This window comes from Chelonoidis abingdonii, chromosome 5 (genome assembly GCF_003597395.2).
Source record: "Chelonoidis abingdonii isolate Lonesome George chromosome 5, CheloAbing_2.0, whole genome shotgun sequence".
Classification (NCBI taxonomy): Eukaryota; Metazoa; Chordata; order Testudines; family Testudinidae; genus Chelonoidis; species Chelonoidis abingdonii.
Window position 1 is genome coordinate 13,452,706 of NC_133773.1, and position 24,063 is coordinate 13,476,768.

Here is a 24,063-nt window from a genome sequence, read left to right on the forward strand (position 1 = left end):
GAAATAGTCCGGCCGGGGCTCTCCCTCGGTAGCCCTTGTGGTAGTCGGCTGCATGGTGGTTATGTCTGGCCCCGGCTCCGGTGGGGCAACACCCACTGGGTCAGGAATGCTCAGGCACTTAGGCAGGGCTGAGCAACAGTAACAGTTTAAGGCCCGGCCCTAGGTCAAGGCGGGGAAGCAACCACTGAGTCAGGAGGCTCAGGCCCTTAATCAGGGCTGAGCAACAGTAACAAGCTTAGGCCTCCTCAGGCCGGGAAGAGGGGGAGTCTGCCACCCAGAGTGGGATTGCAGGGGGGACGCAGGCCCTCTTGCTCCACTGCGTCCCAGCCCGGGGCCCTAGCAGTGCCTAACAATCCGCTGTTCAGTCAGTGGGGATCCTGGCCGCAACACACTGACATAGGCTCCGGTAATGCTGCGGCCAGACAGGGTCAGCTGCCCCCGGGCTACTTCCGTACTCCCCCTCGGGCCCTACATGGGTCCTGACATTGGCCTCTGTGGGGTCCAGGAGTATGGGTTCATTGCAGCCGGGGCTGGGTGGCAGGTCTGGCAACTCCTCCAGGTACCTGGCCCGGGGTAGCTCCAACGGCTCCTCCGGGTAGCGGGCGCGGGGAAGCTCCGGCGGCTCCTCCGGGTAGCGGGCGCGGGGAAGCTCCGGCGGCTCCTCCGGGTAGCGGGCGCGGGGAAGCTCCGGCGGCTCCTCCGGGTAGCGGGCGCGGGGAAGCTCCGGCGGCTCCTCCGGGTAGCGGGGCGTGGGGAAGCTCTGGCCAGTCTGGGCGGCTGCCTTGGGCCGCAGGAGCTTCCCAGTCACGAGCTCCCCTAGGGACGTCTGCTCTCTCCGGCAGCTGGGGCCCTACTGAGCTCTGAGGGCCAGCCTTTATAGTTCCGGGTCACAGTCTGACCCTTTGAGGGGCGGGCTCAGAGCTCCCTAGCTCCACCCACTCTGGTCTCCGGCTGGGCTCTTCCTCCTCCGGCGTGGAGGGGAGCCATGTCAGCTCACTACACACATTTCAAACCATTAGTCCATCTTTAGAAAGGGCTAAGTATGACATCTCTACTCACTTGTAACTCAGTCATTGCTCAGGCATCATTCCCAGTGACTTCACAGGGAGCTTGCCAGAGTAAAACAATATACTACGTAAGGAGGAATTGGCCCAATGATCCTTGTTTATGGAAGCATGTTAATCATTTCAGTCTTCCAGTTCGTTTTGGTGCACTCACCATTAGCGCACCCACTTGCAACAGGGCATAATGTTGCAAGTATCCCCAGTTACAGCCCCTTCTGCTGGCCATCCCCATCTGCATGGGTCTTCCATGGCCTGGCCCTCCAGGCAAGTCACCAAAGAGTTCAAAGTTCAATCTCCTTTCAGGGCACTCAGTCCCAACACATACACAAGCTCCTGAGCTCAACTCACCGTTCTTACTGGACTTCTCTTCAGTTCCCTGCTCCTTATAGCCTCCTCCATACAGAAGCCTGCCCTGCGGGTCTCTTCTATTCTTTAGTCCTCTTCCAGAAGACCCAGCTCCAAGATGGTCTCCCTGGCCCCTTGTTCCAAGGGTCCGCCACAGTAGTTAGCTCAGTTTTTCAGCCATAGACAACACCAGATTGGTAGGCCTTCCCACACAGACAAATACTACTGCCACTACAGTCTCTTCCTTAGCCTGTGTAAGGCCCAGCAGGTCTATACACAGGCCCACAGGGTTGCCAGGCAGCGAACACCACCTCCACACTGACACCTGTTACCAGCTTGTGCGCCCCAACCCATGACCCACTGCAGACACCAACCCCAGGAAGTCTCACCTCTAGGGGTTTGACAGATAACAGCCTCATGGAACTTGATTGTCTCCCCACACTATATAAACCCAAAGGCCATTCCAGGAAGTGTCTAGGCAATAATGCAGAGTGCTAGCTGGCTGCCATGACCACCCTACTTTCTCTGTTCCTGAACTTTCAGTATTGATCTTGAATATTGACCCCGTTCAAACCCTGGAATACCCACATGGCCCGGATACTTGGTATTGGCCTCAGCCTGATTCCCAACCTGTCTCTAGCTCTGTCCTTTGGCCTGACTCACTGCTTGACTATTGACCCTGATACTTACTCTGAAGCCCAGTGGTTGTTCCTGCTACTGAGTTCCTGACACTAGTCCCGCCTACCTTCACCCGGGATCCTGGCAGCCTGTTTTTAAGGCCCAAGTGGCTGATGGATCACCACCTAACTCAGCCCAGGAGCCAATCAGTCAGTCACCCCACTGGTGTGGGTTGTGTTTCTAATTGAGGTTCTTCCCTTTCTCTATCAGGTGATGGTAGTGTGAAAAATCGGGATGGGGGTGGGGAGTAATAGGAGTCTATATAAGACAAAGCCCTGAATATCAGGAGTGTCCCTATAAAAATGGGACATCTAGTCACCCTAGGTTGTCACCTAGGTGGGGAAACACCATCACATTGCTCTTGTATTTCTAGTCCACGGTTTAAAAACCCATAAGGCATATGTGGGTCATCTTAGTAGGTTGAGAGCTAAAGTATTGGCAATAAAAGACTTTGTTGTCCTTCTCTGCTCCTGGTTGAACATTCAATAAAGAATATACAGTATTTGTTTTTTCAGACCTTCTGCAGCCATAGGATGAAACAAGCAAATCTCTTTTTAGTGACTCATGTTCTTAATTCATGGCACTTATCCTACATATATCAATGGACAGGACTTAAGAACGGTAGGCAGACTTTGGAATGGCTAAAATACCTAACTCTATTTTCTATTTTGTGACTGTCTAGCGTCTTAACAATGTTTGCTCAGAAGATACCCTCTGCCTCATTTGAGGACATTTCCCCACTGGCTGAAGACTCTGCTGAGGTGTTTTCCAAGTGCTGTGGTTCCATGGCTGAAGACTGCATGCAGAAGGAGGTAGGAATCACAGAATTCTAGACAGAACAGACCTCTTAGGTCACCTAGCACCGTGGCTCTTCACTTTATTGACCCCACAAGCCAAAAAATGGCCTCAAATGTCATGCTACAAAAGTTTGTGGGATTTGGATCAAAAGTAGAAACAATGAAAGGCATTGGAATGCTTTGAGTAATAGGTTGGACATACTGTCAGGTCCTGGGGACTTGGGCACAGGAATGGTGGGGATGCTCAGTGGGGCTGGCAGGGGCCTGATGCTGGGTGGGGGTTTGGGAGCCTAGGGGATGATGGGCTCCTGCTGAGGCTGTTTCCCTTCTCTTCTCCCACCTCTGCCTGCTAAGTACTCACTTCAGTGACTGCTGCTTTGGGAGGTTGGCTCTGAAGCCTCTAGAAACACCATATCTCCTACTCCAGAATTAGGTTCTCTAGGCAAGTGGGAGGAGGGGAAGGCGGAGAGCTGTGTGGTGACTGGGTTGGGAGGTGGAAGAGCGATAAGGTGGCAGGAGCAGCAGAAGAGGGAAGAGAGAGCAAGATGTGCTCCCTGGATCCTATAAACTTCAGGATTTGGCTTTTTTCCCCTCAGTTCATGAAATAAGAGTCACATGCTGTAGACTGTGAGTATGGCTACACTTGCAACTTCAAAGCGCTGCCGCAGGAGCGCTCCCACAGCAGCGCTTTGAAGTGCAAATGTGGTCGCGTCGCCAGCACTGGGAGAGAGCTCTCCCAGCGCTGCAGGTACTCCACCTCCCCCTGGGGATTAGCTTACAGCACTGGGAGCCGCGCTCCCAGGGCTGGGGCACTGTTTACACTGGCACTTTACAGCGCTGTAACTTGCTGCGCTCAGGAGGGTGTTTTTTTCACACCCCTGAGCGAGAAAGTTGCAGCGCTGTAAAGTGCTAGTGTAGCCAAGGCCTGAGAAACACTGACTTGGTCCAGCCTCCTTGCTGGTGCAGGATTATACCACATTGTATGCTTGGTCGCGTTTTGGTGCAGTTTTGTTTAAAATGTCTCAAGTAGTTGAATTTCCACGACCACTTCCCTTAGAAAATTCTTAGGAGAAGGCCAGATTTGAAAGTATTTGGCTGCCCAGTGGGAGTTAGGAACCTAAACACCTTTAACAATCTGCCCTGAAGTGCATAAGCTTCGTAAGTGCTCTCATTTCGTTCTTCAAAGGGGCTTGTTTTGTTTCTGCTGCTTATTCCCTCTGGGTTTCTTTTCTCTTAGGGCATGTCTACACTTACTGGTAGATTAGCGGGTCTGGTGAAGACACACTAAATCGATGGGAGAGCACTCTCCTATCAATTTGTATACTCCATCTCCCCGAGAAGCATATGGGAAGTCAACAGGAGACGCTCTCCTGTCAACACAGTGCAGTGTAGCCACTGCGGTAAATGGATCTAACTACATTGACTTCAGTTACATTATTTGCGTAACTAAAGTTACATAAATTAAATTGATTTACCGCGGTAGTGTAGACCAGCCCTAGTTTCAGATGACTGTATTAATTATAAAGACCTCTTTAAAATGGGATCTCTAGAGAGTAGCATGAGTGATTCCATTCGATTTCCCATTTCATGTATTTATTTCTGTATTTGTAATTGAGTTTTCAAATCACCAGCTAATTTATCAATATAATAATCACTTGTGCTGCTAATTGTTTTCCCTATTTCTTTATTTACTCCTCCTCATGGAAGAAGAAGTTAGCGGATGGATTTCTCTATTTGATAGGTGCCCATCCACACTGCTGTGGAGTTTGAGTAAATACATCCATTCAAAATTCTTTTATTTGGTTTCTATATTAATTCATCCATTAGTTTCCCTCCTAGGCAGTAATGTATCTGTGGAGGAAATGTCTTCCTAACCTCAGTCTTTAGTCTTTATGTCCTAAAGTTTGGGGATTAATATCAGTTCTACAGTTTTATCCTAAATAGTCAAATTATGGATGATATTTGTATTCAGATTAACAAGGAGTGGCACCTTAAAGACTAACAGATTTATTTGGGCATAAGATTTCGTGGGTAACAGTGCCGGCTCTAACTTTTTTTGCCATGCCAAGCCCCTTCCCCCCCTCTGAGCGCCACGCCAAGCCCCCCGCCACCCAGATAGTCGCTCCGCAAACTATCCAGTTCCCCCGCCCCCCGATCGCTGCGCCAGCCCGCCCCCCCGAGCGCTGCCCTCCCCCGAAGCGCTGCCCCCCCTGAACACCGTCGCTGAAACAAAAAAAAAACTTCCCAGTGCTGTCCCGATGAATCAAAAAAAAAAAACCAAAAAACAAACACCCGAGCGCCGCCCAGCCCCAAGGGGCTACCCCAAACACGTGCTTGATCGGCTGGTGCCTGGAGCCAGCCCTGGTGGGTAAAAAACTTCACTTCTTCAGATGCATGGAGTGAAAGTTACAGATGCAGGCATTATATAATGAGACATGAAGAGAAGGGAGTACCTCAGATTTTCAACAGTGACTAGTGATCTGGGGTATCTCAATTTTGGGGTGCCTAACTTGACACTTACGGTGGTTTCAATTGCAGAGAATGAGTGCTCAATGCTTTCTAAAAAAATCACCTTGATGGTATCCTATGTTGGGCACCTAAACATGGAGGCACCAGAACTCACTAGTTACTTTTGAGTATCTTGACTTCAATGTCTAATCCTCTTCTAAAATCTACTCGGCTTTTACAATGATGCCTTGTGACAGTGACATCCATGTGTGCAAAGAAAATTGGCTTTGACTGATTACTGTTAAGATGATATGGACTCTAAGCATTTGAAAACTGACACATAACCCTGAGCATTGCACCCAACCCTGCATTCGAAGCCCAATACCAAAGTTCACTAGCTGAACTTTGTGAGGTTTGTGGCAGGTAGGAAAAGTTAAGCCAGTTTTCAGAGGCTGCAAAAGCCAGAGTCATGCCTTTTCAGTATCTCAACCATCAGGAATTGGTTCTGATATTGTCATCCTTCTACCATGTGTTTTTATTATTTGACACATTGTCATTTTGAGACTGTTTGGGATCTGGAGTTGTTTGACAGCGCAGAGGTAAATTTCTCTCCAGCTTGTGCAATTCACTTAAGGTCTTATGAACTCACTTTTTTTTCCTCACGCTGAACTCCAGGACCTGGATCCAAAGCCCAGGGCAGTAACTGGAAATGTTGTTGTTCCAAACACAACAGACTTCTTATTAATAATAGATAAGGCACTGGAGGAATGGCCACGGGGCTGGGAGTCAGGAGGTCCTGAGTAGTAATCATAGTTCTGCCACTGACTCACTGTTTGGCCTTGAGCAAATCATTTCATCTTCTTGCTTGTTTTCCCATCTGTAAATGGAGATAATAATATTTACCCAAATGCCTCCTAAGGGCATAGTGGGAATTCAGTAGTCATTGTCTGCACACTGTTTAGAACAGGTAAACCATTGTAAAAATGCCAGGTATCACTATACTTCGGTTCTTAAACTCACTGCTGTCTTTTTTTTACAGCTATCAGAACTCACCACAAAAATCTGCACTAAACTATCATCCAAGGATGAAAAAATTTCTGATTGTTGCAAAGGAAAAAATCTCCTGGAAAACTACTTGTGCATGTATTCACTGCAACCTGCTAAATCACCTCAACTGCCGGAAATCCAAAAGCCCACAGATGAACAGCTGTGCACTGTCGATGGGAGCCATCCAATGGATCAGTACGTAGGCTCATTGTCCTTCTTCCCCTAGCCCCGACAGAACAGTGGTTCTTGCTGATAAAGGGAGTCCTAGTTTCATTCTAACACTTCTCGAAAGCACTGGGTTAATTGCCTTTGGTTTATGATTACTGGGTCACTTGCTGGAAGTTTCTCTGCACCTTGAAATCTTTAAACCGTGATTTAAGGACTTCGGTGGCTCAGACACAGGTTTGATGCAGGAGTGGGTGGGTGAGATTCTGTGGCCTGCATTGTGCAGGAGGTCAGACCAGATGATAATAATGGTCCCTTCTGACCTTAAACGCTATGATTCTATATCATTTGTATGTCAGCAGCATCAAGAGGTCCTCATTGCGACAGGGCCCCATCATGCTTTGTGCTGCATAACCCTAATAAGAGACAGTCCCTGCCCCAAAGAGCTAACAATCTAAATAGACAAGACAGAGTGAGGTGGGGAGAAGGAAGTATTATGATGTGAACAGAAGCATTAAGTGACTAACCCAAGTACAGACAGGGAGTCAGCGTCAGAGCCAGGAATATACCCAAATCTCCTGAGTCCCGGTCCTGTGCCTTAACCACAAGACCATCCTGCCTCTCTTCAGGAATATCACCTCACAGCTCCCAACAGTATTAGGGTCCTATTGTGCTTGTTGTTGTACTGACACACAAAAAAGTAGATCTTCAAAGATATTTAGGCACCTAACCCAATGAGAGTTAGGCACCTGGGTATCTGAGGATTTGGACCACAGTCCCTTCCCCCAAAGAGCTTACAATAATAATAAGAAAAATAGTGACAATGGGAAGTATCAGGAAATGTTAATAATAAGTGGCACTACCAGCCCTGCCTGTAATACACACTGGAGAAATTGGTATTTTTGTAGTTGCAAGATAGCATCATCTAAAGTTTGTCAGCAATGCTGGAATGAGGGATCTGGTTTCATCCTATGATGAACATACAAACTAGAGGGTACTGTGTTTTTCTTCTCCTATTGCAGATTCACATTTGAGATAGCGCGAAGGCAAACCAACATCCCAGAGGTGTTCCTAACTAAGGTGTATGATGCTACCCATAATCTTGTCAATGTATGCTGTACCGTTGCGGATTCCATAGCTTGTGTCTCTAGCAAGGTAACAAGTGTCATATTTTTGTCTCTCACATTCAGACGCCCTATGCCTTGCTCTTAAATTTCTCCTTCCCCTAAAACTTTCCCAAACTTACACAGAGTTTGTATGTGCAGCCGGGGGTGAAAGTAACTTAAAGGACTTACCTGTATGCCGGAGTCCTGAGCAGAGGCATGGCCTCAACCAAAAGAGGCAGGGCCTCAACTGGAAGAGGCGAGGCCTTTCGAGATTTAGAGACCGGTGCACCGGGCCCTTTAAATCCCTGCCCAAGCCCGACTGCCGGAGCTCCGGTGGGGATTTAAAGGGCCCAAGGCGCCCCGCAGCGGACGGACCACCAGGCCCTTTAAACCCCCACCCACGCCTGGCTGCCGGAGCTCCAGCAGTGCTTTAAAGGACCCAGGGCTCCCTGCAGTGGCCAGAGCACTGGGCCCTTTAAATCCCTGCTGAAGCCCAGCTGCCAGAGCTCCGGCAGGGATTTAAAGGGCCCGAGGCTCCTCGCAGCGGTTGGAGCCCTGGGCCCTTTAAATCACCAGCACAGAAGCCAGTCCAGTCCGGCTCGGCATATTGGCTCTTGCCAGTACGCCGTACTGGACCGTACTAGCTTACTTTCACCTCTGGTGCCAGCCACAGCTAGCAGATCAGTACAATGCATTGTGACAGACAAGGGGATTACTTGATTATAGAAATATTCCTTTCTTTCTGCACCACAGAGACCACAGCTGAGAGGGGAAATATTCAAATTCCTAACAAAGGCCGATGAGCTATGTGGAGAATATAATGACCTAACATTCCTTGAATTCAAACAGAAGTAAGAATTAAATTCTACACATTCCTGATCCTCTACTACTCTTCTACTTCCACCATTTGCTTCTAAAGCTTCTTCTCCATTCTTGACTAATAGGGCCTTACCTACAATATGTCCTGAATATTCCTACACTTTTTTAAACTTCATTTGAGCTATGTCTTTTCCCCTTTTAAGTTCACTTTCTACAGATGTTCTAGTGACCAAGTTCACAGGCACGAGTGTCTTGGGAAATGTAGGAATGTGAAGTGAATAATGGAGGATATTCACAGAAAGCGGATATATTTGGACCAGAAACCTCACTGAGAATTATGCTCTTCAAATAACAGCATAGAAATAGCCCATGTGACCTGTGTCCAGACAAAAATGCTTGGAATTAAGGGATGTGTAAATTATCTGTGGCTCGGGGGTGATTTCTCTTGAAAGGGGACAAGGCAATGACTTCTTCTGCCCACCTTAGTTTTAAGGCAGGGCTGCTAGTAGCTGAGGTTGCTGATAGGTGCAGTGGATCAGGCCCACTGAGTGCTGTCCTGTGCTCCTTAGAATCAGTGAGTGTTTTGCCATTGATGTATTTGTACATGAATTCAACAGATCAGTGTCATTTTTAGTGCTTATTCTGTCACTAAAGTGTCCTTTAAAATCTGACCTGTTGCCACCACATTGCAGACTGAAAGAAAGCTTCATCAAGACAATGCCTGATGCAACACCAGCCTCCCTCACAGAGCTGGTGGAGCGGAGAGCCGATTTCGCCTCCACATGCTGTATTATGAATGCACCTCCATTGTACTGTGGCTTGAAGGTAAAGTGCCATCTCTTTCTCTGCTATCTTCAGTGATGTTCAGCGGATGTTTATTTGGTTGTCTTCTGTCATGTGACTCCTCCTGTAGCTGCTGCAACTCTGCATTTAGGGTCAAATCCTGAAAATCACCACACAGCCCAAATAGCCAGCTTTTGTATTCTCTAGGGATCCCTGATGAGGCCATGGAGGAGGGAATCTTCCCTGCCCCCTAAGGTCATGGAGTCCCTAAGCTTCCATAGCTTCCTTGCTGATTCCATCTCTGCTCTGGAAGAGCAGTGACCATTGGATGCAGGTACCAGTGGGTTCTCTGGCCCTGCATCCTCTCCTTCCCAGATCTACTCCATCTCTTCCTGAGAGTGCAACAAGAGCTCCTGCAGAACTAGCACCCCTGAATGGCACCTCCAAAGTCCTTTCCAGGGTACTACCTACACCCTTAGGACAAAAGCCACACTCATCCTGGAGCACCAAGCAGGATGTACCCGGGAGGAAAAGCTCCCTTATCCTTTGAATGGGCGCACCACGCACTGCCCCCTGTTCTGCCCATACTCTCCCTCACCTCATGCCCACTGGAGAGCAGTACTACAGCATTAGCATGGCCCAGTGGGCATGATGGGGGCTATGCTTAGCCTCAGTACAGGAGCCCAAGAGAAAGAACACTCCTAGTGTCCTCTCCCTGCATTGTGGATTTCTTTAGCTGGGCACAGTCTAGCCTGCTTTTCAGGATACCCACTGAATGTCTGATTTCAGAACAAGAGCAAGGCTTGGGCGGGTTTGGGTGGAGGAACTGCTCCAGCAATATCTGATAATAACAAGGGGTGATGTTATCCTCTAATTGGCACTTATGGCTGGTGTCCAGACAGCACCCAGCAGTGCTCACCTGGTGACTCAATGGCTACACTTAATGCTTCTTACTTTCCTGGCAAATAGCCGGTAGCTCTACAGATAAGCCATCTTTATCAATGACATGGAAGAAAACATAAAATCATCACTGATAAAGTTGGCACATGACCAAAAAAATTGAGGGAGTGGTAAATAATGAAGAGACAGGTCACTGATTCCGAACTATCTGGATCACTTCATAAACTAGTCACAAGCAAACAATATGCATTTTAATATGGCTAAATGTAAACGTGTACATCTGTGAACAAAGAATGTAGGTCATGCTTACAGGATGGTTGACTCTATCCTGGGAAGCAGTGACTCTGAAAAAGATTTGAGGGACACAGTGAACAATGAGCTGAACATGAGCTCCCAGCATGATGCTGTGGCCAAAAGAGCTAATGCGATACTGGGGTGAGTAAACAGGGGAATGTCGAGGTAGGAGTGGAAAGGTTATTTTACCTGTGTGTTGTGACCTCTGCTGGAATACTGAGTTCAGTTTTGGTGCCCACAATTCAAAAAGATGTTAATAAATTGAAGAGAGTCCAAAGAAAAGTCACAAGAATGATTAAATTATTAGAAAATATATCTTATAGTGATAGACTCAAGGAACTGAATCTATTTAACTTAACAAATAGAAAGTTAAGGGGTGACTTGATTACAGTCTATAAGTACCTCCATGGGGAACAAATAGTTAATGGACTCTTCAATCCAGCAGAGAAAAGTATAACATGAACCAATGGCTGGAAGCTGACATTAACCAATTCAGACTGATAATATGGTGTAATTTTTTAGTGGTGAGAGTAATTAACTATTGTAGTAATCTACCTAAGGTCATGGAGGATTCTCCATCACTGACGATTTTAAAATCAAAGCAGAGTGTTTTTCTAAAAGATCTGCTCTAGGAATTATTTTGGGGAAATTCTCTGGCCTTTGTTATTCAGTAGGTCAGACTGATGACCCCAAGGGTCCCTTCTGGCCTTAGAATCTATGATTATATGTGACTGCATTATTTTTCCTGGTTTTGGAAGGAATTGAGTATGCCCGTTCTTGGCTCGAAGCTTGACAATTTTACTGGGGCAAAGCTTGAGCCCAACATTCTGGTTTTGTTGCCTTTTAATGGGAGATTGCCGGAGTGAAAACACCTGGATTTGACCGATATCAATTCAAACATAAGCAGACAGAAATTATTTATGATCTTGTTCATCACACATACTCTGTAAGCCTTGATTCTGAAACTGGCTCCATGCAGGGAGATCTCTGAGCCCACATGGCACCTCACTGAAGTCCCTAGGGCTCCACACGATGAAGGGGGTATGTTCACCCATAAAAGTTGCAGGATCAGGGCCAGAGGTCAGGAGCAGTGAGTGGTCAGAGGCTTGCCTTTGCATGCTTGGAAGACAGCTCCTCAGAGAATGTCTTCCATCTGCCCAAATACATCCCCAGCAAAGCTTGGTTAATCTCTTGACCTCCTGGATCCAGAAGCACCAGAGCAGCCAGCTAATTTGGGAACCCTATTTATTTATTTATTTACTGCCACCTGACAGAATTCTAGCTGGTGATAATCTGTCTACTTTCATCACAAATTTAAGTAACCGCATAGTAGCCAAACATTCTATATTCCTTCAGTTCAGCCCATTGTTCCTGTTGAGTTCATTGTGAGGTCTTGGAGAACAAACTATGACAGCCCAGTCAGTAGAGTTGATTATAAAGTCCTTTTGGTTGGTCATTTTTCCATGTGTGTCTCCTAATGTCCCTCTCCTGGAGTTATCCTTCTTGTGATCACTTTCTCATGCTGTTGATTTAGTAGGAAGTGACCAACCAATTTAATTTCTATTCCCTAATTCATACTGCTAAAAAATTACTTTTTCTGCCTCTTTTTGTTTAATGGTTTTGTTTTTTTGTTTGTTTTTTTTTGTCATCTTGGCAACCATTTAAAATTGTCTGGGTATTGATGAGTTCTTCTTCAAGTGCTTGCTCATATCCATTCCAGTTAGGTGTGTGCGCGCCGCGTGCACATTTGTCGGAAGATTTCTACCCTAGCAACACTCGGTGGGTCGGCTGGGAGCCTCCTGGAGTGGCGCCGCTATGGCCCCGGATATATACCCCTGCCAAACCAGCCACCCTTCAGTTCCTTCTTACCGCCCATGTCGGTCATTGGAACAGTGGAGCGCAGCTTAGCTGACCTCCACCTTCCCTAGCTTCTCGTAGTTCTCGTGTATATAGTTATATAGTTATAATCCTTTTTTATATATATTTATCTATACTTATGCGTTTTTTATTTGCTAGCATAGTTAGTTTAACCATAGTTAGCGGGGTTCGGGGAGTAGCCCCTTCCCCGCACCCGATGCCAGAGCCCATGCCCGGCTCACCAGTTTTTAAACTGTGCTCAGCCTGCCACAAGCTGATGCCGACAGGAGATCTGCACGACTCCTGTCTGAGGTGCCTCGGGGAATCGCACTTCACAGCTAAGTGCCCCATTTGCAAGGCTTTTAAGCCGAGAACAAAATGGAACGGGACTTTCACTTACCCTCCACCTTCGGCACCAAGCGCTGGTCACTCGGCAGGCAGAAGCGCCTCCCTGGCACCAGACCCCACTGGCACTGCCAAGGCCTCTCGACACCGGCCGGCACCGGCACCGAAGTTGGCTCGGCACCGATCCCTCTCTCCGAGGTCGAGAAAGTTCACGACTCCTCCTGACAGTGCCTGACAGCTCCCCGGCACGCGCCGTGGTTGAGCTCCCTGCTCCTGCTGCTTCCGTGCCAACTGCACCGCGCCTGAGAGCTCATCTAAGTCGGATCGCCCGGCACCGACACCTGCAGAGGCACCGATGACATCGGCACCGTTGATTCCGGTCCCACAGGGCCATCGAATCCAGTGCCTGACAGCTCCCCGGCATGCGCCGTGGTTGAGCTTCCTGCTCCTGCTGCTACTGTGCCAACTGCACCGCAGCCAGAGAGCTCATCTAAGTTGGATCATCCGGCACCGACACCTGCCGAGGCACCGACAACGTCAGCACCATCGATCCCGGTCCCACAAGGGCCGTCGACTCCAGTGCCTGACTGCTCCCCGGCGCATGCCATGGTTGAGCTCCCTGCTCGTGCTGCTTCCGTGCAAACTGCACCGCAGCCAGGGAGCTCGTCTAAGTCGGATCGCCCAGCACCAACACCTGCCGAAGCACCAGCGATGTTGGTACCGTCGATCCCGGTCCCACGAGGGCTGTTGAATCCGGTGCCTGATAGCTCCCCGGTATGCACTATGGTTGAGCTTACTGTTCCCTCCACGCCAGAGACATTCCCAACGGCAAGGGATCTCATTGCCATGACAGAGCGGATGCTGCCTGAACCCCCGGCACCGCTGGTGCGGGTAATACAGTCTCTTGGCAAGCCTCCCTTGATACGACCATCCTCTGTCGGCACACCAGAGCGGCACCATTCATGATCACGGTCCTGCAGATGCTCCAGGTCCCGTTGGCACTCCCGCTCCTGACGCCATTTGCAGTCCCGATGCTGTTCTCCTCGGTACCGGTCGCACTCGCCGCACCGGTCGGTGTCCCGTTCACTGACCCGCTAATCTCGGCACCGTTCTGGCTCCCAGCACTGCTACAGGCACCGTGACTCCCGTAGCCACTCCCAACCTCGAGATCTCAGTCGACCTCCCGGCACCGCTCTGGTTGCAGGTCCGGATCTAGTTCCAGGTACCGGTATGCCTTCCGGTACCGGTCCCCGGTGCCGAGTTGGGCAAGGTCCGGTAGAGTCAGAGACTCTGCCCATGATTTTTCAGCACCTCCATGGCCATCTGGACACGCATCAAGGTCCGCCCAACAGTCCAGACAAGCTTTTATATGTTCTGGCAGAACCACGATTCTGATCAAGTGCCGCCAACAACCTGAGAGGCCCCATCCAGGACCTCCTAAGGGCGGTGACCACTCATGTGGACCTCCACAGGTGCACGGAGGCCCGGAGGTAGGGCCTCCGGACGTGGACAATGGATCTACCTCGGCGGTATGCAATTCGACGGGGCACTCACCCCATTTATTCGGCACCAACAGGCGAATGCCGATACTCTAGGGAGCGTACGACTAATTATGTCATGATCAACTAACACTCCTCTCCGACTAAAACTAGTCCGCTAGTCCGTTAAGAGAAAGAAATGGCATGGCCAGCCCCACAATCGAAGGAGGAGCGAATGACCCTACTCACACTCTGGAGTACTCTGGCAGAGGGCCTTACTAGCTCTGCTTGCGCAAATCAACAGGCCTTGCTACGCCTATATATCACACACCTGGGCGGCGGTGGATAAGTTATGGAGCTTCTCCATCAAGACTCCCGCCAAGAGTTCACTGCCCTCTGGAGGAAGGAAAAAGGTGGCCAGAGCTTCCCTCAGGCCTCGTAACCGTGAGGAGCATTGCACAGCTTTCAGGTTTCAAACCTCTGGCCGGAGCGGCAGTATACCCATTCATTAGGACTTACCATTTGATGGTAAAGGCCTCTTTGCGCGCGAAGTCAACCCCAGGCTGCAACACGCTGAGGGAGAACAGGGTCCTAATGTGCTTCTCTCGCGCTGCATACGCTCGACGACCTAACGCAGGACTCTTTCGTCCCCAGCCACACAGCCATACTCTGTGCCTAGCACAGACAAGACCTTGGCAGACGGTGCAGCCGAGGTGGTCGCAGATGACCGTCAGGACCCTAGAGGGCCAAGATCGAGGTCCCTCACAATCACCACCGGGACAAAGACAAACTTCGAAGGGTGCGCCGATCCGGCGACATACCAGTTACAGGCAGGATCCCACTCTCTACCTTGGCGAGGTCCCAGTTAACTTCAAGTTCGCTGGCTCTTACACATGGTGGAGTATGGGTACCACCCTCCAATTTGTTCCAACCCTTGTCCTCTTCAGGGACTCCCTCGTCAACGCAAATTCCTCTTACAAGACGTGCAACGCCAATGGACGAAAGAGAATTGCGGGTTTTTACTCCCGTTATTCCCTAATCCCCACCATCATACGGAGGTCTCAGCCTATCCTAGACCTATGAGGAACTCAACCAGTTTATGATAAGGTTGAAGTTCCGCAGTGTATCCCTGGGAACACATATACCCATCTCGGATCCTGGGACTGGTATGCCGCCCTCCGAAATGAATGAGCGTACTTCACATCGCCCATCTTCCTCCACACACAGAGCATACCTCCGCTTTCTAACCAACCGTCAGTACTTCCAGTTTACGGTCCTGCTGTTTGGCCTTTCTACAGCCCCACGGGCATTAACCAAGTGCATTGTAGGGGCCGTAGTCGCCACCCACCTCTGCCGACATCGGTTATGCGTTTTCTGTATCTGGATGACTGACTATCCGAGGAGACTCCGAGACACAAGTCACTCAGCATGCGGTCATCGTCAAGGACCATTCACACACAATCTAGCCTGAATGATCACTAATGGAAAACATCCACTCTGGTTCCCACGCAGAGGTTAGACTCCTGCATAGAGCTATCCTCGGACCTCCGACCTAACCAGAAGCCGCTTACACACACCACGGTTTCAGGCAATGGCACCAAATCATACTGAGGCCTGCAGACATGTCACACAGAGCTCGGCCTCGCTCTTGTCTCGTCTCCGGGTCCCTGGCTGCCGCAAGTTGTAAGCCAGAACACATCAAGCTCTGCCTTCTGTCCCCTCCAATGTTGGCTCAAATCGGTGTAACCGCCCGACAGGGACCCAATTGGTCCATGACAGTCAACCATTCTTTCCTCGAGCACCCTAGGTTCCCTAGAATGGTGCTAACTCCCTCCCTGGTGTGGACCAGGGATGTCATTCCATCTGCCCCAGCCCTCACTGTCTCTTCACTCGGGGGCTCACCTCGGTCACCTTCGAGCTAGGCCTTTGTTTTCTGGGAGCTAGCGTTCCACATCAATAGGTCCAAAATGAGAGCAGTCTGCCGGGGCATGCCAGGGGTTCCAGCAGCAGCTGCACAAGCCGTGGTGTCTCGGTGTTTACAGCCCAACACACACGCCAGTGATTACATAAACAACCAGGAGAGGGACATGATCCTCCCCTTTTGTCAGGAGGACATCCATCTCTGGGACTTTTGCACAGCCACCTCGATAAATCTGATGGCATCCTTTCTTTCAGGCGTTCGGACACCTTGGCGCTTTGACTCAGCAGGCGATCTTTCCTATCTCCCGAGTGGGTCGTCTCGGCCCGATGGTATGTATTCTCTTGCCAGAAGTGGGGATTTTTCCCACCATATAGACCTGTTCGCTTACACATAGAACAGGAAAATGTCCGAGTCTGTCTCTCCTCTGTCTCCCTGGGAAATCTACTCGGACGCTTCCTCATGCTGTGAGGAAGAGCCAACTCCTTTCACTGCCACATGTTCCCCCCTCGGCTCATGGGTCCTGTCTCAAACCTTTGCAAGGGCAGGGTGCGCATCATCTCATGATCTCTCCTGCTACGCGTGGAGTCCAGGCAGCACTGAAACACCACATTGCTTGACCTGTCAATAGACACCACATTACCCTACCACTCACCCAGACCTCATACCTCAGGACCACAGCACAGACTTGCCACCCGGACCTGCAGTCTCTTCACTTCACGGTGGACTGCTGCGTCGACTAAATTGGTACGCAGGCAAAGCCTTCACACCTGGTATGCGTACCTCCTGGACATAGTGGAAGTGGTTCTCCCCTGCAGGTGCGAAACGCTTGATCTTACTCCGCTGAGTCTCGATCCTCATTCTATTTGGACTACCCTCTTCGTCCAATACGTCTATAATTATTCTATTTCTTACAACAGCAGGGCCTAGAGCGTGTCCTCATCGAGGGTAACATTCTGCAGCAATCCTCTACCTTCCACCCAGGCTAAGATGGTCGTTCGTGTTCCTCTACACTCGGTATGTTGATTAAGGTTCCCAAGGTACTTGGAGCGCTTACAGCCGCCGCCGCCCACGCCAACTTGGGCCTCAACCCTGATTAATACCAGATTTATGTCTCCTCCATTCGAGCCGTTACGACGACTGCTCGCTGCTCATAACTTGTCTTGGAGAACAGTTCTCTCTGTAGCTTACATCGCCGCCAATGTCTCCAAGCTCAGGGCTCTTACGGTGGTTCGCCCTAACTACTATGGTCACAAAGACAAGGTGCACGATTTACGACCACACCCAGCTTTGCCCTCCTAACCCGGTGGTTTCCAGCCTCATGAGGTTTCAGCCTTTCATGCCACACTCCCACAAGGGCAAACAGTTGCACTCCTCGGACGTCTGTAGAGACCTCGCATTTATGTTGAGCGGACAAAACCATTTGTAACACGCCCCAATCTCAGCCGCAGTAGCTGACCGAAGGAAAGGCCTACCTGTTTCTCTCAGAGGATCTCATCTTGGGATGATGTGCAGCTCTCGCCGTGATTCGGCACACATCTTCCCCAAGCCATATCACGCAATGCATTCTACACGGAGGCCAGGCTCATTCTGCTGCCTTGCTGGCTCATGTACCTACCCACAAGATCTATCGCGCAGGCTCCATGGTCCTCGGTCCATACCCTTGCTTCGCATTATGCTCTGGTTCAACAGTCAAGAGATGCTGCAGCCTCTGACTCAGCAATTTTACATTCTGCCACATTTCACTCCGACCCCACCGCCTACATAAGGCTTGGGAATCACCTAACTGGAATGGATATGAGCAAGCACTCAAAGAAGAAAAGACTGTTACTCACCTTTGTAACTGTTGTTCTTCGAGATGTGTTGCTCAAATCCATTCCAAACCCACCCTCCTTCCCCTCCGTCGGAGTAGCCGGCAAGAAGGAACTGAAGGGTGGCTGGGTCGGCAGGGGTATATATTCGGCGCCATAGCGGCGCCACTCCAGGGGGCACCCAGTCAACCCACCGAGTGTTGCTAGGGTAAAAATCTTCCGATGAACGTGCACGCGGCGCGCACACACCTAACTGGAATGGATATGAGCAACACATCTCAAAGAACAACAGTTACAGAGGTGAGTAACCGTCTTTTCTTCTTTTCAGATCCTTTCCCGTAGGATCTGAAATCTAGGACTGGATTGCCACTTCTTCCCCATACACATGAAACACAGGCCTAAGTTACTCTCCATTGGTTGGGGGGGGGGGGGTGACTTTTAAAATCATATAGATCCAGACGCTATAGCTAGCTAAAAGGGCAATTTTTTAGGAGCTTTAAAATATACAGTTGTTTGTTCTGAGCAAGAGAATGGGCTTTATTTTAGAGTCGTGTGTGTGGTTGAGTCTTTTTCTGTTATATAGTAGTGCTCCTAAATCTCCCTGCACTCTCAGAGAATATTTTGGTTTTCCTGACAGCTTTTCCCCTTACACTTTGTTGGCCAAACTATGGCTTCATAAGTAATGACTACGTATCTGCTCTGAGCACAGGACACCCAATAGCTGAGCCATCCTGTGAGCATACCAGGCAGTAAATTGTGATGGAGAGTCACAATTCACTTCCTGATTCCCTCGTCTGGCTCAGGTGGAAGGGGGCCGGGGCGGACAGGGAAGTAATCTGTGAGTGACCAATACCAACAGTAAATTATTTCCCTTCTGCATCTACTGAGCTGCTCAGGTTGGGCAGATTCAAGGCCTCTTTACTCACCTGCTTAGGAAAGGAGTAGCAAAACTGTTCTCCTCAACTGTACTGTGACCCAGACAGTCTGTGCAGTGGTATAAGAGGATGCCTTACCACTTGGCCTTGGCAGGTGAGGCTACTCTAAATTCCTCATGGGGTCAAAGTCAGTGACAAAACTCCCACTAATTGTGCCCTTCCTCTGTATTTTTTCATCTTTTAATTATCCTTATCTGCTCTCTCTCATTGAGTCTGCAGAGAGATTGCCAATCAGACTTCATTTCTGGTGGCGCCTCTGGCTGATGGTTACCCTCCTGAGATAATCCCATCACTGATGAGGTCTCCATGCCCCCTTGTGTTTGAACCAGTGTTCTGCAAAGCCTGCTTAGCTGAGTTAGACTGTGAACACTTGGGTGCTTGGATCGCCTCTCTTCAGTGTTTTGGGTAGCTCTCTTGCACTTTTCTGATGCTCTATAACAACAATAGATGCGTGCTCAGAATAAACGATTCTCTTCATGGTCAGTCAGTCTGTTTTGTGTAGGATTTCCTATTAAGAATACGCAGTATTAAAATCACTTTGAATAAATAGAAGCATGTTCTTCTAATAGCTATAACCATCCATCCTCTTTGTTACATGTTCTGTAGGTGGATAATTGCCTTGATGCATTTATGCTTCCCCACTGAGCATGGGATGCAAACTAACACTGTGGTTCATTTTCTGCTAGTAGAGCCTCACAGTGAGGGACAGAGACAGGTTATGTTTCTCTTTCCAGAACAGTCTGTCAAAAACCACAAGTGGAGCTGATCAGTATTTGCTCCTTTCGCACATCTATTGCTGTCACACAGGATGCTGAGGCTCTGGGTTATTCAAGGCTGGCAAATTTTAGTTTGTATGTAACATCTTACATATTATTTGTATTGCTGTAATAATGCCTCGAGACTCCAAGCGAGATCAGGGTCTCATTGTACTGAGAGCACACACATAGCAAGAGACAATGCCTGTGCCACACAGCTTGCAATCTAAACAGAGAGACAAGGTGGGGGAGGTCACGTCTTTTAATTGGACCAACTTCTGTTGGGGAAAGAGCCAAGCTTTCGAGCTTACATAGAGCTTTTCTTCAGCAGACTTGATATTACCTCACTCACTTTGTCTCTCTAATATCCTGGGACCAACACAACTACACTGCATCCTATAATCTAACTAGACAAGAGTTGGTGGGAGGGCCGGGGGAAGAAAGGTATTATTATTTCCAATTTACAGATGAGAAACTGCAAAACAGAAAGATAAAACTAGCTTACCCAAGGGCACACAAGAAGTTGACTCTGGATTTCCTGAGCGCCAGGCCAGTTTCTTAACCACCAGGCCTACCTTCTTCCAGTACTAAAATAGAAGGTCACTAGTCAGGCAGCTCATCCATTTTGTTCATAGAGCATGATATTGCCCAATCAAGAGGGCCAGTACCTCACATAGGCACCACTTACTTCCCTCAAAATAGAGCTTAAATGGGAGTTAAGTGACACATAGGCCTGGCGCTGGGCTCTACAGAGGAGTGAATTTCATCCAGAGTCTACTATGAAATTTCATCACAACCAAGACTCTCCTTCCAACATTCCTTTATTGATTTTTAAATAGGCTACAGAATAATAATGGAATCTTTTGCCTCATTTTCAGATTAACGCTGAAGTTGGACACACATGTGACCACGATTCCTGCATGTTGATCTAGCTGTGGAAATGCAAACAAAAAAAACCTCCCTAGGTAGGTGTCAAATCCGACATGGACTTTGTATGCAGGCAGTTTATAGTGCATGATTTAATTGGTAACGCTCTGTGGGACAAGGACAGGACTACTGAAGATGGAAACTGTGTGCTGCTATTTGTCAGGTCTTTACACAGACTGGGAGAATTAGAGAGCACAGTAAATGAATTGCTTGCCTTAGAATGGTGTTTAGTGCAATTAGTGTGATTTTTAAATCAGCTTTTAGGCTTAGTCATTACAGTTTAAGAGATTTAAAAATGTGTGAACTCTGAGTACACCTTATGTGGTTTAGTATGTATCACTAAGGAATAAACTCTGTCCCATCCCCCACCAACACCGAAGGCCCCTGGCAGCTAAACTCAAGCACTTGGGTTGATCAAGGGGTGTGTGATTTGGAGTGGGAGCTTGATCCTGCCTTTCCTTCAGTGCTGGTGAGCTTCCGCACTGGTGAACTGCAATACATTCGCCCAGTGCACCTGAGAGTCGGGAAAGGCCCATCACAACAGAGCGCTGCAAAAGCTAACTAGAGTTATAACTTGTGTGTTACACATAACTCAAATCCTGTCCACACACAAACTTCGTCCACAAGTCGTTGGAAGAGAATTCATAGAGTGGCTCAGCTTACTGCAGTGCTAAGAACCATGGGATGTGCCCCCAGAAGTCTTCATACCTCACGTCAGTGAATACAGTGACACTCTGGATGCAGCAACCCAAGTATTATTTCAATGTGGCCATTCTCACTCCGGCTAGGCTAACTCAAGACCAGTAACTCAAATGCATGTAACTTGAGTGAAGTCTGCCATGAAGACATACCGAGGGTAATGCTGAAGAGGAAACTGATGTATGGGACCAGATCCTCAGCTGGTGTAAATCACTGTAGCTCCATATCATTCAATAGGGTTCTACCAATTTACATCAGCTGGGGAATAACCATCGTTGTTGTTTTGTCACAATCCTGACTTGAATCAAGATCTTTCCTGTCTTTACCAAATATATTTCTTCGCAGAACTGTATTATTTTTAAGACTTAACATTTATGTTCTGAAAGGGACATAACTTAAACAATGTGCTTGGGTCATATTGTTCCTTGTACAAACACAAAAAACAATTCTAATTTTTTTTTCTTTTGATCATTTTGCTGACAGAATGCAGAGTTTGCCAGGAAACATTTTGAGTCAAGAGTCATCTGATCAATTGACTGGTCGAGTTACTTTGTTAGAACATAATAATCATTCTTTCCACCTCAGTCCATGTGATTGCATGTTGGAGAAAAACAACCATTATTCTTTGTCATTGTTTTACTTGAGATGGGCCCAAACTTAACCCCTGCTCCTAACAGACCCAAACTTTGGGGAAGTTTGTATCCTAATCCAAACATCATGGCTCAGCTCAATGTCCGCCTTATAATTATTTGATCATTTGTTTAGTTTGATAAGATAACATTGAAAAATAACAACAGCAGAAAGAATTTCTAGCCTGGTTTAGAAGCTAGACTTAGTCTAGATTTAAAAGCAATGATTCTATGTTTGGCACCTTTACTGATCTTTACTAGTGTTTGCTCAATCTTTCATCCAGAGGTTTCAAAGAGGAGGAAAAGGAGGTGTATAATTTTTTCCAATGGGGATAGAGAGGGTAAGTGACTGGCCCAAGGTTGCAGAGCAGAACAGCCGGGAATAGAACCTAACTTTCTCTGTGAGGATGACAGTTTTTGAAATGAGAGGTAGACATGCCACACTCTCCATTGTTAATAAATCAACTCTCAAAATTGGCAGCTGACATTTCAGGCTGGGATTGTCAAAGCAGCCAATGGGAGTTAGGCACCCAAATCCCAGTAAATTTCAGGAGCTGAGTTTCTAACTTCCACTGATCCCTTTGACTATTTCTCCCCTTCATGCAATGTTTCATGGGCCTTTTATAGAACTAAGCAACACATATTTGATACATGGAAATCCTTTTTACACTTTACCAGGACCGGCTCTACAGTTTTCGCTGCCCCAAGCAGCGCACCGAATTTCCGCCGCAGGCAGTGGGGGCAGTCCGTGTGCCCTTAGGGCAGCAGGCGTGTTTCCGCAGCAGCGGCTATTTGGCTGCAGCTTCTATGTTTAGCTGAAGCTGCCCCGGACAGCTAAACATAGAAGCTGCCACCGAATTGCCCTCACCACGGAAATGCGCCTGCCATCCTAAGGGCACATGGACTGCCCCTGCTGCCCATGGAGATAATTCGGTGCGCTGCTTGGGGGCAAAACAACAGGGACTGCCGCCCCTTGCAGAATGCCGCCCCAAGCACCAGCTTGGAATGCTGGTGCTTGGAGCCGGCCCTGCACTTTACCCAGCAAACTGCAACACTGCAGTCCAGGTTAGGTGCTAGAGAGAAACAGAACACTGAATTAATTCCTTTGGATTATTCATTTCTGTAAACATCATAACCTTTGGTAATTGTTTCATCTTTGTAGGCACAAAGCAAAAATGGCAATTAAAGGGAAGAATGATTCCCCATTTATGGTGATGAATGAAGACCTCAGCTTTTCCTGAGTCACAAGAACTAAGAGCTTGAATCAGTCTCACGGCTTCTTATCTATTACTACAGCAATGTGATTTGTGTATATTGCAACCTCAATAAAGGCTTCATTAGCACCTCCTTCCAGATGATCATGTTAACAAAGTGGCATGTTTAAATGGAAAATCCATACTTGCAAACACTGAGATGAAGTCTCTTTTTTCAGTTAGATTGGACCAGATCCCCACTGCTATAAATCAGATCCCTGACTTTAGTGGACCTACCCCCATTTAAATCAGCTGATTGATGATCTGACCCAACTGAGGGCAGAAGTTCTATTTCCAGTTTCCACTCCAGCTTCCACCGGAACTTTTGTCATGGAAAATCCAGTCTCTATTTTAACAACTCAAGAGAAAACAGAGCATGTGATGGGGCAGCTGCCACTCACTTGCTGGCAAAGAGTTAATAGCAGCCCTTGAAGTTGTGGCACAGAACCCAACCAATCAGAGGAAGGCTTAGAAGCCACCAATCAGGGCCAGGCTGGGCCCTATAAGAAGGGCTGCAGGGCAGAGAGGAGCTCGGTCTCTCCCTGGAGCTTGAGGGAGAAGGACTGGCTGCCTGTAGAGAGAAGTACCTGGGACAGAGCAGTGCTGGGCAGGGTCAGGGGAGCAAGCAGAGCTCCAGCCTGGCTGGCTCCCAGACTTGGCCTTAATACAAGGGCTGAGTAGCGCTGGAGCTATGGGGAAGTGGCCCAAAGTAAGTAGGTAGCAGCACAGGGAAAAGAGAGGCAGTGAGCGGCTGACAGCTACAAGGTCCCTGGGTTGGGGTCCCTCCTCTCCTTTGCCCCATTGGCCGCTGAAGGAAGTAGCCAGCTGGATGACTGCAGTTTGCCCCCGAGCAAGGGGCTGGACTAGGGACTGCAGCTCGCGCTGTGGCGAAAGGCTGGGCGAAGGACTGCCAGTTCTCCTGGAAGTGGGGAGACAACAGAGTTGGGGTACAGACAGCAGAGACAGTGGAGAAGCAGTGAGACATTCAAGAGGAAAGCGCTCTTGTCAAG

General features: G+C 48.5%; 1 protein-coding gene across 1 annotated transcript in view; it reads left to right on the forward strand.

The window, feature by feature from the left end:
• The window catches only part of GC (GC vitamin D binding protein), a 92,780-nt gene extending 69,668 nt beyond the window's left edge, over window positions 1-23,112 (forward strand). The window contains exons 7-13 of the mRNA XM_075066360.1: window positions 2,770-2,899; window positions 6,372-6,574; window positions 7,567-7,699; window positions 8,404-8,501; window positions 9,162-9,294; window positions 20,424-20,510; window positions 22,963-23,112. Coding sequence (XP_074922461.1) covers window positions 2,770-2,899; window positions 6,372-6,574; window positions 7,567-7,699; window positions 8,404-8,501; window positions 9,162-9,294; window positions 20,424-20,477 — 751 coding nt within the window. The 3' untranslated portion in view covers window positions 20,478-20,510; window positions 22,963-23,112. The remainder of the gene's footprint in view (window positions 1-2,769; window positions 2,900-6,371; window positions 6,575-7,566; window positions 7,700-8,403; window positions 8,502-9,161; window positions 9,295-20,423; window positions 20,511-22,962) is intronic.
• The last annotated feature ends 951 nt before the right edge of the window (window positions 23,113-24,063 follow it).